General features: G+C 36.3%; 2 protein-coding genes across 2 annotated transcripts in view; both read right to left on the bottom strand.

Annotated features, from left to right (window-relative positions):
- Window positions 1-3,872: 3,872 nt before the first annotated feature.
- Window positions 3,873-4,529, bottom strand: LOC118349888 (uncharacterized protein At1g76070-like). The gene has a single exon (XM_035695823.1). It carries the CDS (start codon window positions 4,527-4,529, stop codon window positions 3,873-3,875), a length of 657 nt encoding a protein of 218 aa, XP_035551716.1.
- A 2,713-nt stretch (window positions 4,530-7,242) lies between these two features.
- The window catches only part of LOC108980769 (DNA-directed RNA polymerase II subunit RPB1), a 13,131-nt gene continuing 7,175 nt past the window's right edge, over window positions 7,243-13,198 (bottom strand). Inside the window, exons 12-16 of the mRNA XM_035682625.1 lie at window positions 9,045-10,727; window positions 8,736-8,807; window positions 8,495-8,548; window positions 8,240-8,393; window positions 7,243-7,591 (exon numbers count right to left, since the gene is read on the bottom strand). Of these exons, the coding sequence (XP_035538518.1) occupies window positions 8,273-8,393; window positions 8,495-8,548; window positions 8,736-8,807; window positions 9,045-10,727 (1,930 nt within the window). The 3' untranslated portion in view covers window positions 7,243-7,591; window positions 8,240-8,272. The remainder of the gene's footprint in view (window positions 7,592-8,239; window positions 8,394-8,494; window positions 8,549-8,735; window positions 8,808-9,044; window positions 10,728-13,198) is intronic.

Here is a 13,198-nt window from a genome sequence, read left to right as displayed (position 1 = left end):
CAGCCCAACCCCTTGGACAATTAAACCAGTGAATTAGTTTGTGGTCCCAACTAGGACCGAGCAAAAATCTGAAAATTCGACTCCGACTTCGGCTCTTCTCCGACTCCACAGAGTCGGAATTTTTTTCTCCTGGGAAATCAGAGTCGGAGGTGTTGGCTTTGTTTGGTTTTTTTTTGTTGCTAGAATGAGACATGGGATTTAAATTGTGTTGTTGGTTGTAGTTGGGAACAATTAACAATATTTGATAGCTTGTAAGGTTTTAGTTTTGGAATGTAAGTTTGTAACTTCTTGTCGTAGTAAATTAGTCCTAGATTTGGTTATGTGTTTTTAACTTGTAGTGAGTGAATGATTTAGTTTTATAATTTTGGTTCTGTTTTTTTAACTTGTTGTGATTCTAGTAAATGATTTAGATTTAGCTTTATAATTTTGGTTATGTATTTTTAATTTGTATGAATGATTTAGTTTTGTAATTTTGGTTATGTATTTTTAATGAATATTTGTTGTCTATCATCATAATTTTGGTAATGTATATTTAATGTAATTTTGGTTATGATTTAGCTTTACAATTTTGGTTATGTTTTAATAAAATTAAAATTTGAAATAATATTTTTTTAAAAAATTGAAATATGGAAGCCCAAATCCGATTAATGAGAGCTCAAAATTGTCAAATTGAAATTCCAAATGAGCTAAGAAAAAAAGCCTAATAAAAAACTCAACTCCAACTCCGCTGAGACTCCTACCTCTGACTCCGACTCCGACTCCGATTCTGTAACAGTCGGTGCTTAGCCCTAGTCCCAACACGGTCCATACTCAATTGATTGCTCCTAAAAAATAAATAAAGATAAAATTCACATAAAAATTAAATTTTTAACTATTGACATTGGGTTTTACTTTTTTTTGGCACGAGATTTAAACATGCTAAAATTATATTTAATATTATTTTTTTCATACATCATATTCTTATAATACATATAACATTTAACTGAAAAAGATATTACCATAAGATAGAAAGTATCCGCCTTTCAATATAAAGTGCATAATTTGGTGAAAGTAACCATCATCCAACGCTTGCAAGTGGGTGATCAAACAAAGCTCAGACGGGAACTCCCACCCCCAAAATGGAAGCGCTCACTTTGCATTGCCAACAACCTTTACGTGACCTTTTATCTTTTAAACAATGTAATTTTTATTAAGAAATGATATTTATAATTATAGAATTCGTAAATATTACGTATTATTTTTAAAAAAATATAAAAAAAAAACACTAAAACATTTAATTGGCATGATGCGTTGCTATTTTTGACCGTGAGAAAAATAAAACAAGATCGTCAAATTACAAAGTTAAATAAATTTTCATTTAAATGGTAAATTAATTAATTAATTAATTAATTAAATTATATAATATCAATAATTCAATATGAAGAAGACAAATACAAAATAAGGGAAACATTTTATCTACTATGTATATAAACGCAAATGTTGGATTAACAGTATTTACGTCTAATATTTTCTTTTCCAATTTTGCCCCTGCTTATATATTTTTTTTTCTTCTTTTGCCGACTACTTTTTTGATCTTTATCCCTCATTTGTTTCTTTTATTCCTATTTTTATGTTTTTATCCCCTCATTTGTACATCTATAAAGATTTGTTAAACTCAAAAGAAAACTAAAAATCCACAAATTACAAATGTTCAGACCACATCCAAACAAATATAAGATATACTAAAGTATGTAAAACCAGAGAAAAGCATATATAAGAAATAAATCAAGAGATAAGAAAGACAGAAAGATTTGTAAGCATTCGAAAATAAAAAATTTGCAATGAAAATAAACATCCCAACGCATAAAAAAATTTAATAAAAAAAAAAGAATAACAAACCAACACCCATCAGAGAAAAAAAATCTTAGATATGAAAGATTCATAACATTTTCAAAAAATGTTAAAAAAATTGGAAGAAAAACATAGATGGCGATTTCTGAGAAATATAATCTCATATTTGTATGTATTAACAAAAAAAAATTAGAAACGGGCACACAGAGATAATCAACACGAATTAGCTGGAAAAAAAAAATTTGAAAGATGAAACTTCACATCCGTTAGATTTAAAATTTTATTTCTTAAAAAAAAAAAGAAGAAAAGAAAAAAATAGAGCAAAAAGAGCAAACTAACAAACAGTAACAAAAAAAATACAAAAAAACAATAGATATGAAAGATTAAACCTCATATTCGTAAGATTTAAAAATAATAAAGTTGTAGAAATAAATAAGAGTAATATAATGCACCACACTCTTATCTTATTTTCATTCTACTAAGTAAAATATGACACATTTATTATCATTGAATGATAAAGAAGCATGCAACAAATGATCATTCAATGGTGATAAATGTGTCACATCATACTTAATAAAATGAAAGTGAGATGATAGTATGGTGCATAGAATTTTCGAATAAATAAATGAAAACAAACACAAATATGAGGGTGAAAATTGTAGTGTGTGAGAGAGCATAAGAAAGATAGAAAGTGTTGTGTGAGTGCGACTTGTTTTAATAAAACGGCACCGTATGGATTTGAGGTTAGGAAGGGATAGGTGGGCTGCATTCTTGTGATGTTTTATTGCCTCTATAGACTATTACATTTTTATAAGAAAATTTATTTATTATATTTGTTATTATTTTTAATAACATGGACAATTACGTCAGAATAAACTCACCGTGCTCTCTGCCCAGCCTATAAATCAAGTTACATCATAAACACTTAAAATTTCTTTTTGTTAAACTTCTCATTGTTGTAATTATATACTTAAATAAGATACTACTGGTGGGGAGTTTTACGAGAGAGCGTGTTCTCGGCACGTTCCCTCGGATCCCAAAGTTCAAGTTCAAAACCACGACCCTCTTCTTCGTATTCCAGCAGTAGCCAATAAAACTCCCCACCACCTGTTTCAGCTAACTTGTTAGGAATTGCCTTCAATCCTCCTCCCAGAATGCTACTGAGTTAACCCAAAGACACAGGAAATATGAAATGCACAATGCCAAGTACGAAACAAGATTCAATTAAACATAAGTGAAGTGATGAAGTCGAGGAGAAAGAAATAAACATAGCGTTTTGGATCTTTAATTAAGCTATGCGTTTTGTTTAAATTGTTCCTTTTGGAGACTTTTGCTTGTCATTTAGGTATTGTTATTTTTACAACTAGTAATTTTATCGGTCCTTATTTTTGTCAGAGAAATTTTATTTATAATCTTTAAATAAATACTGCATGTACAAGTTATTTATTAAATAAAAAAAAAAGTATCATTTTGATAAGAATATTATTTTAATTTTAAAAAAAATTTAAAAATAAAATTAATTATAGTTGCAACATTTAGAGACAGTACGTAGTATTGCTATTTCTGTGATGGGTTATGATGTACGAGCTGGTGGGGGGTTATATAGGAGAGCAGAGGGAAAGTAGAGGCATATCTGAAATCTGGAAAATTGTTAAGACTACTCTATTGTACGGAGGTTTGTTATCCCTTCAAGTATTCCATTATCAATACACGTATGGCTCTTTGAAGCCTTTTATCAAACACCTTCCCTATTTTATCTATTTTCATTCTGAGCATTTTTAATACAGTACGACAACGCATTCAGCATTACAACAGATTCACCAGAAGGTTCATTGCTCTGTACAAGACTTTTGATGCCCCATCACAAGGCTTTTGACAACTCATACAAAACGCACCCTTACAACACATTAAATGCATGCCGCACCTTACATTTACATTTACAAAAAATAATATGTTCATAAATTGATGACGATCTATTTTATAATACGAGGAATTTTACGAGCTAATTGCATTTGTCATGTTAAGAATTTCAGGTTGTGAATTTATTTTCCTACAATTTCTTGGCAGACTCTTCGTCTCCTTTGATCTTCTTTGCAATCGGCTGGAACCACCGCTGCACCCTGAATATTTCTCCAATCAAAGCTGGAAAGGGCACGGCGAGCGCTTGAAAACCGCTTTATCTGACCCAAAGAAGGCCGTGGCGCCTGTACTACCTGTTCTGGAACCCTTGGCTTTTCGGGGCAGCTGGTGCCATCGGGCTTCCCACCTCGCTTTCGTCCCACGAAACAATCAATCTTAACAACTTCTTGCTGCTTGATCATCTTTTTTATCTTACCCTCTTTGTTCGGAGTACAAGAAACGTTGCGCATGGTTAATGCTTGTGGTTGTGGCGGAAGTGATGAAACCCGGCGCTTAGGATTGCTGGACGTCGTCTTCTTGACATGGCCCATGCACGAGACTTTTGGGGAGGTGGGCTCTCGTGCGTCAAAGCTTCCATTCTTCTTCTTTCTTCTAACCTCTGGAGGGATTATGGAAACGAAAGGACTAGTACTACCGGAGGATCCTGATCTGCCTGCACCAGCAGATATTTTTGCAGGGCTAAGAGATGGGGTCTGGAACTGGAAATTTATAGCAGATGCTGCATGCGGTACTACTAGAAACTTAAATAAAATGCTTCTCAGTTTTGATGGTTTCTTCATTGATGTAATAAAAGATCAGTGCTCGGCCCGATCGAGATGCTCTTGAAGAAAATATCACGCTGCTCAGTGCATGCAGCATCTGTACGTATATCATATATATTTATAACATTCGAAGTTCAGGAAAAGATGGCATGAGAGATTTTGACAGAGTCATGAGAGAATCAAGTGGGGAAGGAAAGAAAGAGATCAGGAATCTAGTAACCATAAAGAAAGAGCATTGGTAGAGTTAATGCATCATTGGTATCTTAGAATGCCGGCCAGAATTTAATTAATACAGCTAGCATGCATCAAGATCGAGCTAGCACGCACAAGGCGGCACTGAGCTGTTTGCGGATCGAATTGTACGTACCAGTCATTGGTTGGGACAGCAACCTTCAAATGGTTTCTTTTTATTAATTTGATTGTTTATTTGTAAGCAGGTTATTTGTTTTTTCGTTTGTATGTTTTATTTGCTCTTCTTTTTTTCCTTTGTCGATGATCACTTGGGACAGCAAGTTAATGCTTGGAGACTAAGCCTCGTTTGTATTCATAATTCATCTCAATTTATCTCAACTTATCTCAACTCATTTCACTACTATTCAATAATTTTAATTCATAAATCTCACTACTATTCACAATTCATCTCACTACTATTCACAACTCATCTCAAATCAAACCCCATTCCTTAAGCTAACTAGCTCATCATGCATTGAATAATTTTTTAGATCTCGTGAATTACAATAGCTAATTTTGTGCAGTAAACAAATAAAGGTTAGTGTAAACTATTTTGGGGTATAAAATAGAATTTCAGAAATCGTTAATGGTAAACTAACTATGCTTATCTTGTTTATCTCTCTCTCCGGACATCGTGAGAAACCATATTCTCGCTATTCCTTCTCTCTACACAACAGCCCCCCTCCTCAAAAAACTCAAACTAGAGGAGGGAGGTTGGAGTTTTGGCTCCTCCCTCCCTCCTCCATTCCTCCATCTTCTTTCTAATTTTTCTTTTATTTTTTTAATTTTATTTGTTTTTTTCATTTATAGTAGGGTGAAATGTAGATATGTTATTCTCCAGAGTCATGCGACCACCACGCGCCCCACTGCAAGATTTCTAAGGCGTCAATCCTTCAAACGGACGAAAAATCTTGTCGAATAGAACAGCATGTGAGCCACACGCATAGCTCAAAGTGTGCGCATGACATCCACGCACCACCACAAGGGGAGCTTTATCGCTACCACACGTGACTTTTCTAGGACTAGGGTCATCAATTTCTTTAGACCTGACGTTTTGCCGTACTTCTAAGGGATCGCATGTCCCTCATAGCCACCACAGTCTCAGTGTTTGTATTTTTTATTTCTTCTAAGGTTGAAAATGCGAATCTACAACTTTCCAAACTGTAATTTGCTATTTTCCGTTATATCTTTTACGTTTTCTATTATTTCCTTTGCTTTAGGTTAAAATTATTAAAAAAAAAAAAAGTCTCTTGGATTTTTGTCCATAGTGTCATCTACTCTGTCTTAGACAAAGTGTGAGGTTGTTTAATTTTGTCTTAAGACAGAATGTAGGGATTGTTAAATTTGTCTTAGGACATAGTGATGTCTCTCAGATAGTTTTTCTGTAGAGAGTTACAGCAATGGACTAGACCATGTCAGTCATAAAGAAATTTGTATATTGGGGAGCTTTAAAAGCAGTAGTTTGCTTGTATTCTATATATCTCAAGTCAAAATTGTAATGTCTCATTATAAATGAATGAAGTTTGTTCTACCTTAAAAAAAAAAACTATGCTTATCTTGATAATTGTAACACTATTTATCTTATTAGAAATACAATGTATTTATCATATATTTAAAGAACACATGATAATTTAATTAGTTTGAAATAAATCTTTAACGATTTTAAAAGCTCAATCTCAAATAGTGAAATTCGTGAATTACGCACGAGTATTTGTTAAATGGTCTAGAATATTATTCTGCCACACGTAGTACTCGTACCCTATCACTAGATAACACATCATTAAAAAACAACGTTCATGTAAACAATTTTAACAACATAACATCGTATGAAAGGAAGAAAAGTCACCCCTACCCTTAATGCTTGTTTGGAATTAGAGTAAGAAATAGTGTTTTTCATAGTGGCGTTTTTAATTATAAAGCTTTGTTAAAAAGCAATGCTATTATAAAAAATAGTTTATTGTTTAGTTAATATGTACCGGGCTAGTTTGATTACACAAAATTAAACTATCTCATCTCATTTCATCTCATATAACCATTACAATTTTCTCAAACTCTTACACAAAATATAATAAATAATTTAATTTTTTTAAATCTCAAAACAAAAATAATATTATAATAATATTTTATTCAACTTTCAACAAGACATCTCATCTCATATCATATCATCTTAATTGCATAACCAAACGAGACCTAAATCGCTTATAAAATTAATTACGAATAATTTTAAAAAAATATAATAGCATTATCTGTAAACACTTTTCATGTTTTTTAAAATAAGAGGGGTTAATAAGATTGTAAACCAAACTACTTATAATACAGGGGTTGATTTTTCATGACCAATTCTAAAAAATGAAGATTTTATATTTTAGCTATAGATGAAGTACAGGTGGTTTATATTTGAATGGCATGATATTCTAAGATAAGGCTAGAATATGATCTCAACTATATTTGGATTATATAAAGCAGAGAGCAATTTGAGGTGGAAACACCAACAACAATCTTGGAGCATAATAGTAGATTTGGTATTGACACACTCAAAAAGTGATATTCTCACTTCAAAGATCACTGATTCCATATATATATATTTATTACAAAAAAAAAAAATTACACTAATCGAATGGGTTTTGTTCCCCAATACAATGACTATTTGCACTATTACTGAGGCTCAGCATGCAGTCTACTCCATCTTTCTTAAGATGTCTGTTAAAAGCAGCACTCAGGACAGAACACCATATATATATGTCAGTATAAAACACAGGTACAAACTGAAATTTGAATACAAGCTGAAATGGCATCTCCCCGTTCAAAGATATTACTTTGCACACATCGACAGGCCCGTGTTCTGACATCTGCAAATAGATAAAATGAAGTACAAGTCAGCCTGGTATCCATTCTTATATCAGGTGAAGAACCCCATAAACTCAGATCCATCCCCAAAAAACCTCCTCGGATTGGTATTCATTCAACTAGTAAATAAAACCATTTTTTTTTTATATGAATTATGAAGTAACAATAAATCAAACCATTTTTATTTATATGAATTATGAAGTAACAATAAATCAAACCAAATAGAACATGACTAGGTCAAGTGATCATCTGGCATACAAGAACCATATGTTTTTAGCTCTTTCTACTTCAAATTCAGTTAAATTGGCCTCACTCGGCTTTGTTAAAAACAACCACATACAAAATTTAAGTTTCACGTAAAAACTGAACAACAGTACGTACATAGATGTTTCATACATCCAAAGCTATTTGCTAAAACTAAAATAAAATTACTGGAATGGACAGTGAATCCTGATAAACAAAGGCAAATCCCCAAAGCATGATCTGAGGCAAGTATAAAATGACCACTTACCATCTAATTCCAGCCAGAACAGAAACGAATGGACAATACTGGTCTAAATTCTTAAAGAATAGGGAGCATGAAGAAGAGTTTTCGTAGTATTTTTGAGTGATTCACATCAATGAGATGAGAGCTTGAAGAAGAATTTGACCTTTGCTTTCATTCAAGCAATCAATGATATGACTTAACGAGTGCTCCTGTCATCTTTGTCACTCCTATCATCTTTATTGCTCATTTGTGGAGTATACTGGCTGGTAGATGATGGAGAGTACCCAGGTTGGCTTGGTGAGTACCCCGCACTTGGACTGCATGAGAGAGAGAGATGAAAGAAGCATATCGGTGCCTATTATTTCAATAAAAAGCTTGCAAGAGTTATTTCAGGAACTATGATGGTTTTTCACTTTACCTGTATGGTGGCGAACTTGGGCTGTAGTCCGGACTCACTCCAGAGTTGTATGGACTAGAAAGAGAGAAAAAAAATGAAAATATTTAACACCCAAACTTTTGACCATGCAAACAACCCATAATCATTATCTTAAATGCTAGGGCTGCAGAAAGTTACACATACAGAAAAGCAAGCTACAGATGGTACTGGAAGAAGGGTAGAAAGAAGACCAAGAACACTATCTACAAAATGGTAAACTTACCTGCTGGGACTGTATGTTGGGCTTGATGGAGAATAAGATGGGGATGTTGGTGAATATGAAGGTGACGTTGGACTGCAACAGAAATGGGAAGGTTATAGCATATTAGAAGGCCTGAATATAAATAACAATAGTAATTGAAAATCAAGCACAAAACACTCATCAGGACAAGATGGGACAATTCAGCTAGCAGCTGCAGCCAAAGTCATAATTTGGAAATGTAAAGAACAATTCCAATCAGCAGCTACCATTTAAGCACATATGGTACAACAATAACAATCAGTAGTCGGAATATTTTGCAACCTGGCATACCTGTAATTCGGAGATGTAGGACTATATGGACTGGATGGGGACAATCTTGGACTGCTTGGTGAGTATGCCAGTGAAGGGCTATATTTAGCAGACTGAGGATTATAACTGGGAGATGTAGGGCTATAGCTAGGTGAGGTTGGGCTATAGCTTGGAGAAGTTGGACTGTAACCTGGTGATGTGGGGCTATAGGCTGGTGAGGTAGGGCTGTATGATGGAGATGTGGGGCTGTATGAGGGTGAGGTCGGGCTGTAGGAAGGTGAGGTCGGGCTGTAAGATGGAGAAGTCGGGCTGTAGGATGGAGAAGTCGGGCTGTAGGATGGAGAAGTGGGGCTGTATGCAGGTGAAGTGGGGCTGTACGCAGGTGAAGTGGGGCTGTAAGCTGGTGAAGTGGGGCTATAGCTCGGTGATGTTGGGCTGTAAGTGGGAGAAGTGGGGCTATAGCTGGGAGAGGTAGGGCTGTAGCTAGGAGATGTGGGGCTATAGCTGGGAGAGGTGGGCGAGTAAGATGGACTTGTAGGCGAATAGGCAGGACTGGTTGGACTATAACCCGGAGAACTAGGACTATAAGTAGGGGAAGTGGGGCTATAGCCGGGAGAGGTGGGACTATATCCAGGGGATGTAGGACTATATCCTGGGGATGATGGACTGTAGCCAGGAGATGATGGGCTGTAGCCTGGAGATGAAGCCGGAGAAAACGCCATTCCACCAACATAAGGAGAAAACTGAGCATCTGTAATGGGCGACAGTCGGAGATTTGGGCTCAGCAAATAACTTGGAGACATCAAGCCCTCATGATAGGGAGTTCCGGAGACTGGAGAGTGGGAAGGTGTCATGCCAAAATCCAAACCATCCATATAACTAGGTAGCTGGAGTTCAATAGCATTCTTCAACATCTCATCATTGAGATACAAGGCACAGTCCCCAGTGCCAATTGGTGCAAGCTGACCTAACATTATGTTTTCAGTAACACCCCTCAAATAATCTGTTTCAGCATACACTGCAGCATCAAGAAGAATGTCCACTGTTTCTTCAAACGAGCATCTCATCATCGGTCCAGTATCATTTCGATTGATGCCATGACGGGTGATGGCCATTAAATGGCCACGATAGGTCATTGTATCACACAGGATAGCCAAATGGCGGTAATTCACATAAGATCCGTCAAAAGATATAACAACCCGCAATTCATCCAGCAAGGACCGACGAACTGCCTCGATTCCGAGAACTTCAATAACTTCAATCAAGTGATTGCTTGTGGTCCTCCTTGAATCAACGTCTTCATGACACATAACCGCCAATAGATTGACACCTTCAGTATCCAACATCCATTCTTGTTCCGGCTTAAATCCGTCATTCTCATCAAACTTGTTTATCTTACACTGTTTGATAAACACTTTATTGATATCTGGGATACCTCGAAGAGCCATTTCTGTCAGCATATTACTCTCAATCTTCTTCAGGAAAACATCATCTTCAGCAGATTCGTCTTGCAGCTCCCCTTTCGGAGCTTCGTCATTCATGATACGGATGCGAAGTATCAATTTTTCAGCATTGTCATCATTGAATATACAAGTCAAATCATCATCGAATTCAAGGTTGATCTTCTCAGCAATGTCAGCCATACTCAACTTCTTATCCACCATCATTTCACGATTCAACTCTATGCGAAGCAACCAAGGGGAAATTTTTTCAGGGGCAACCTCTTCATCAGGCATTTCATAATAGGATCTGACAAAATCAACATCCTCTTCAATTATTGTGCTCATAGGATCTGGGTCATACCATACCTCCGTGGCTTGAGTTACACTTCGGAGAGTAGTGTATTCCAAAGCACATTGAACATTTTTTGCCCTCTCCTTAGTTCTACAAACTTCAGGCTTCAGGTACACTGAGAGAGATGGTGTTTTGATCCTCTTAGCTACATTAATGATTTCCCTCAACCTGGGAACACCAAGAGTGACATTCTTTGCACTGACACCAGCATAGTGGAAGGTGTTAAGAGTCATCTGTGTGGCAGGCTCACCAATAGATTGGGCAGCAACACATCCAATCATTTCCCCAGGTGCTACAAGCGACTGTAGGAAGCGTGACTCTATTTCACCAATAACCCACTCAAATGCTTCCCGAGTAAGCTTGTACTCCTCCAATACCCTCTTACTAGCAAATGTACTACGTAGCAAAATACTAAAGAAGAGGGTAGCATTCTTCTGGGCTTCGACACTCAACAAATCCTCACCCGGTACAACCTTTAGCCTCTCCTGGAGCTTATCAACAGCTTCCACAATTTCCATCGGATGCATATCAGAATGCCTTCGCGGGTCAATTTTAAAGATCTTCTGTGCATTCCATATAAGCCTCTTAAGGTTGACAGGCAACGGCCAAGAATTATCACCAGTGGTGGCAATCTCTGCTCCAAGTTGGTATCTATCAGCTTCAAGTTTTTGAACTTCGGCATCAAACACATTGCGGAACTCTCTGATGGTTTTCAAGTCTTCAATGTGTTCTTGCATCATGTAATCCGGGTTCCACTGTTCATCATCAAACTCGTACCTGAAAACTCGCTCAAATTCTGTTTTTTTCATTTTCAAAGAATCCAGCCTCTGTGATTCTATCCAGACAGAATCCATACCATCTTCCCCATACAGAAATTGGATAACATCACCCAAAGAGTTCCGTACTGTCCCATCATATTTGACCATAATATCTTCCATAGCCTTCACAAGTCGCCTCTGGATGTACCCAGTTTCAGAAGTCTTCACTGCAGTATCAATAAGACCTTCCCTACCACCCATGGCATGAAAAAAGAACTCTTGTGGGGTTAGCCCACGCAGGTACGAGTTCTCCACAAACCCACGACTTTCAGGCCCATAATCATCTTTGGTGAAATGGGGCAACGTCCGGTCTATGAACCCATATGGGATTCGCTTACCCTCAACATTCTGCTGCCCGACACAAGCAGTCATCTGTGATATGTTGATGAAACTACCTTTGGATCCTGCAGTAACCATAGCCTTGAGATTGTTGCTCTCAGATAGACTCTTTTGGGCACTACTTCCAGCATCATCACGGGCCCTATTCAATGTCTGAAAAACAGCAGATATATTTAAGTTAGATTTGTCATGAAGCAGCCAAAAAATGGAAAAGAAATTTGACTGCATACCTGGTTCACTTTGTTCTCAAATGAATCCATCATAGTACGTCCGGGTTCAGGTTCTAGCTCCCTTGCTTGAGCTTTCCTAATAAGTTCTTTCACTTCATTTTTTGCTTTAGAAATAGTTTCATTAATTGTTTCCATTGTTGCTGCATCAGCAATTGTATCTCCAATCCCAATGCTAAAACCATTCTGCAAAAGCCAATAATTAACCAGCCACTGCACATGACCCAGAAACTTGCGAGCTGCGTCTGGACCAACCTCTTCCCTGCACAGCCGAACACATTTTAACAATAGAAAGAAATAAGGAGTAATTAAAAAAAACATTTACAGAACCAAACAATATGATTTTATCTGTGATATTCAAACTTCCAACAGCAGAAGCAAAATCATGATTCTTTAGAGCAGATTGAAATAACTCATTGTTAGCATTATGAAAAAGAAAACTTTCCCCACAGTTATTTGCTTGGTATAGCTTCAAAAGAAAAGGAAAATGTCATTTTTGGAAAGTCTCAGTAAAAAAATGAAATGCCTCACCATAGTTCCACTGCAAATTAAAAACTCTTCGAGTTTAAATCAGACTAAATATACTATCACCTGAAAATCTGAGTGCAAAACTATATTTTTAACTTACATACCAAATAACATGTATAAGACTCCCAGTAGATGTCCCAAGAGTCTTTTTGCAAAGAGTTCCAGCAAGTAGCTCCCCCCTCTCAATTCTCACTTGAGTGTCCCCTGGAGTTATGAACCCAGTTTCTGACTCTAAGTGCCAGGCAGAAGTTCGTGTGAGATTTATCTGTTTTGGTATAATAAGATTGAAAACCTGTTTTCCAGTCCAATAAGGCCCTGGCTTCAAAATTGCAGGAGCAGGAATTTTCCCATCAAAATCCTCCCACCACATCAAGATGTTCATGAAAACATCCTGCAGAAGCCAGTTGAGATTAGACTCCCAAAATGTTCAATAGAAAATGATCAATAAAGCAAACACAATAATGCATCC

Source organism: Juglans regia, chromosome 11, assembly GCF_001411555.2.
Source record: "Juglans regia cultivar Chandler chromosome 11, Walnut 2.0, whole genome shotgun sequence".
NCBI classification, from domain to species: domain Eukaryota; kingdom Viridiplantae; phylum Streptophyta; class Magnoliopsida; order Fagales; family Juglandaceae; genus Juglans; species Juglans regia.
This window is presented reverse-complemented; position numbering and strand designations above follow the sequence as displayed.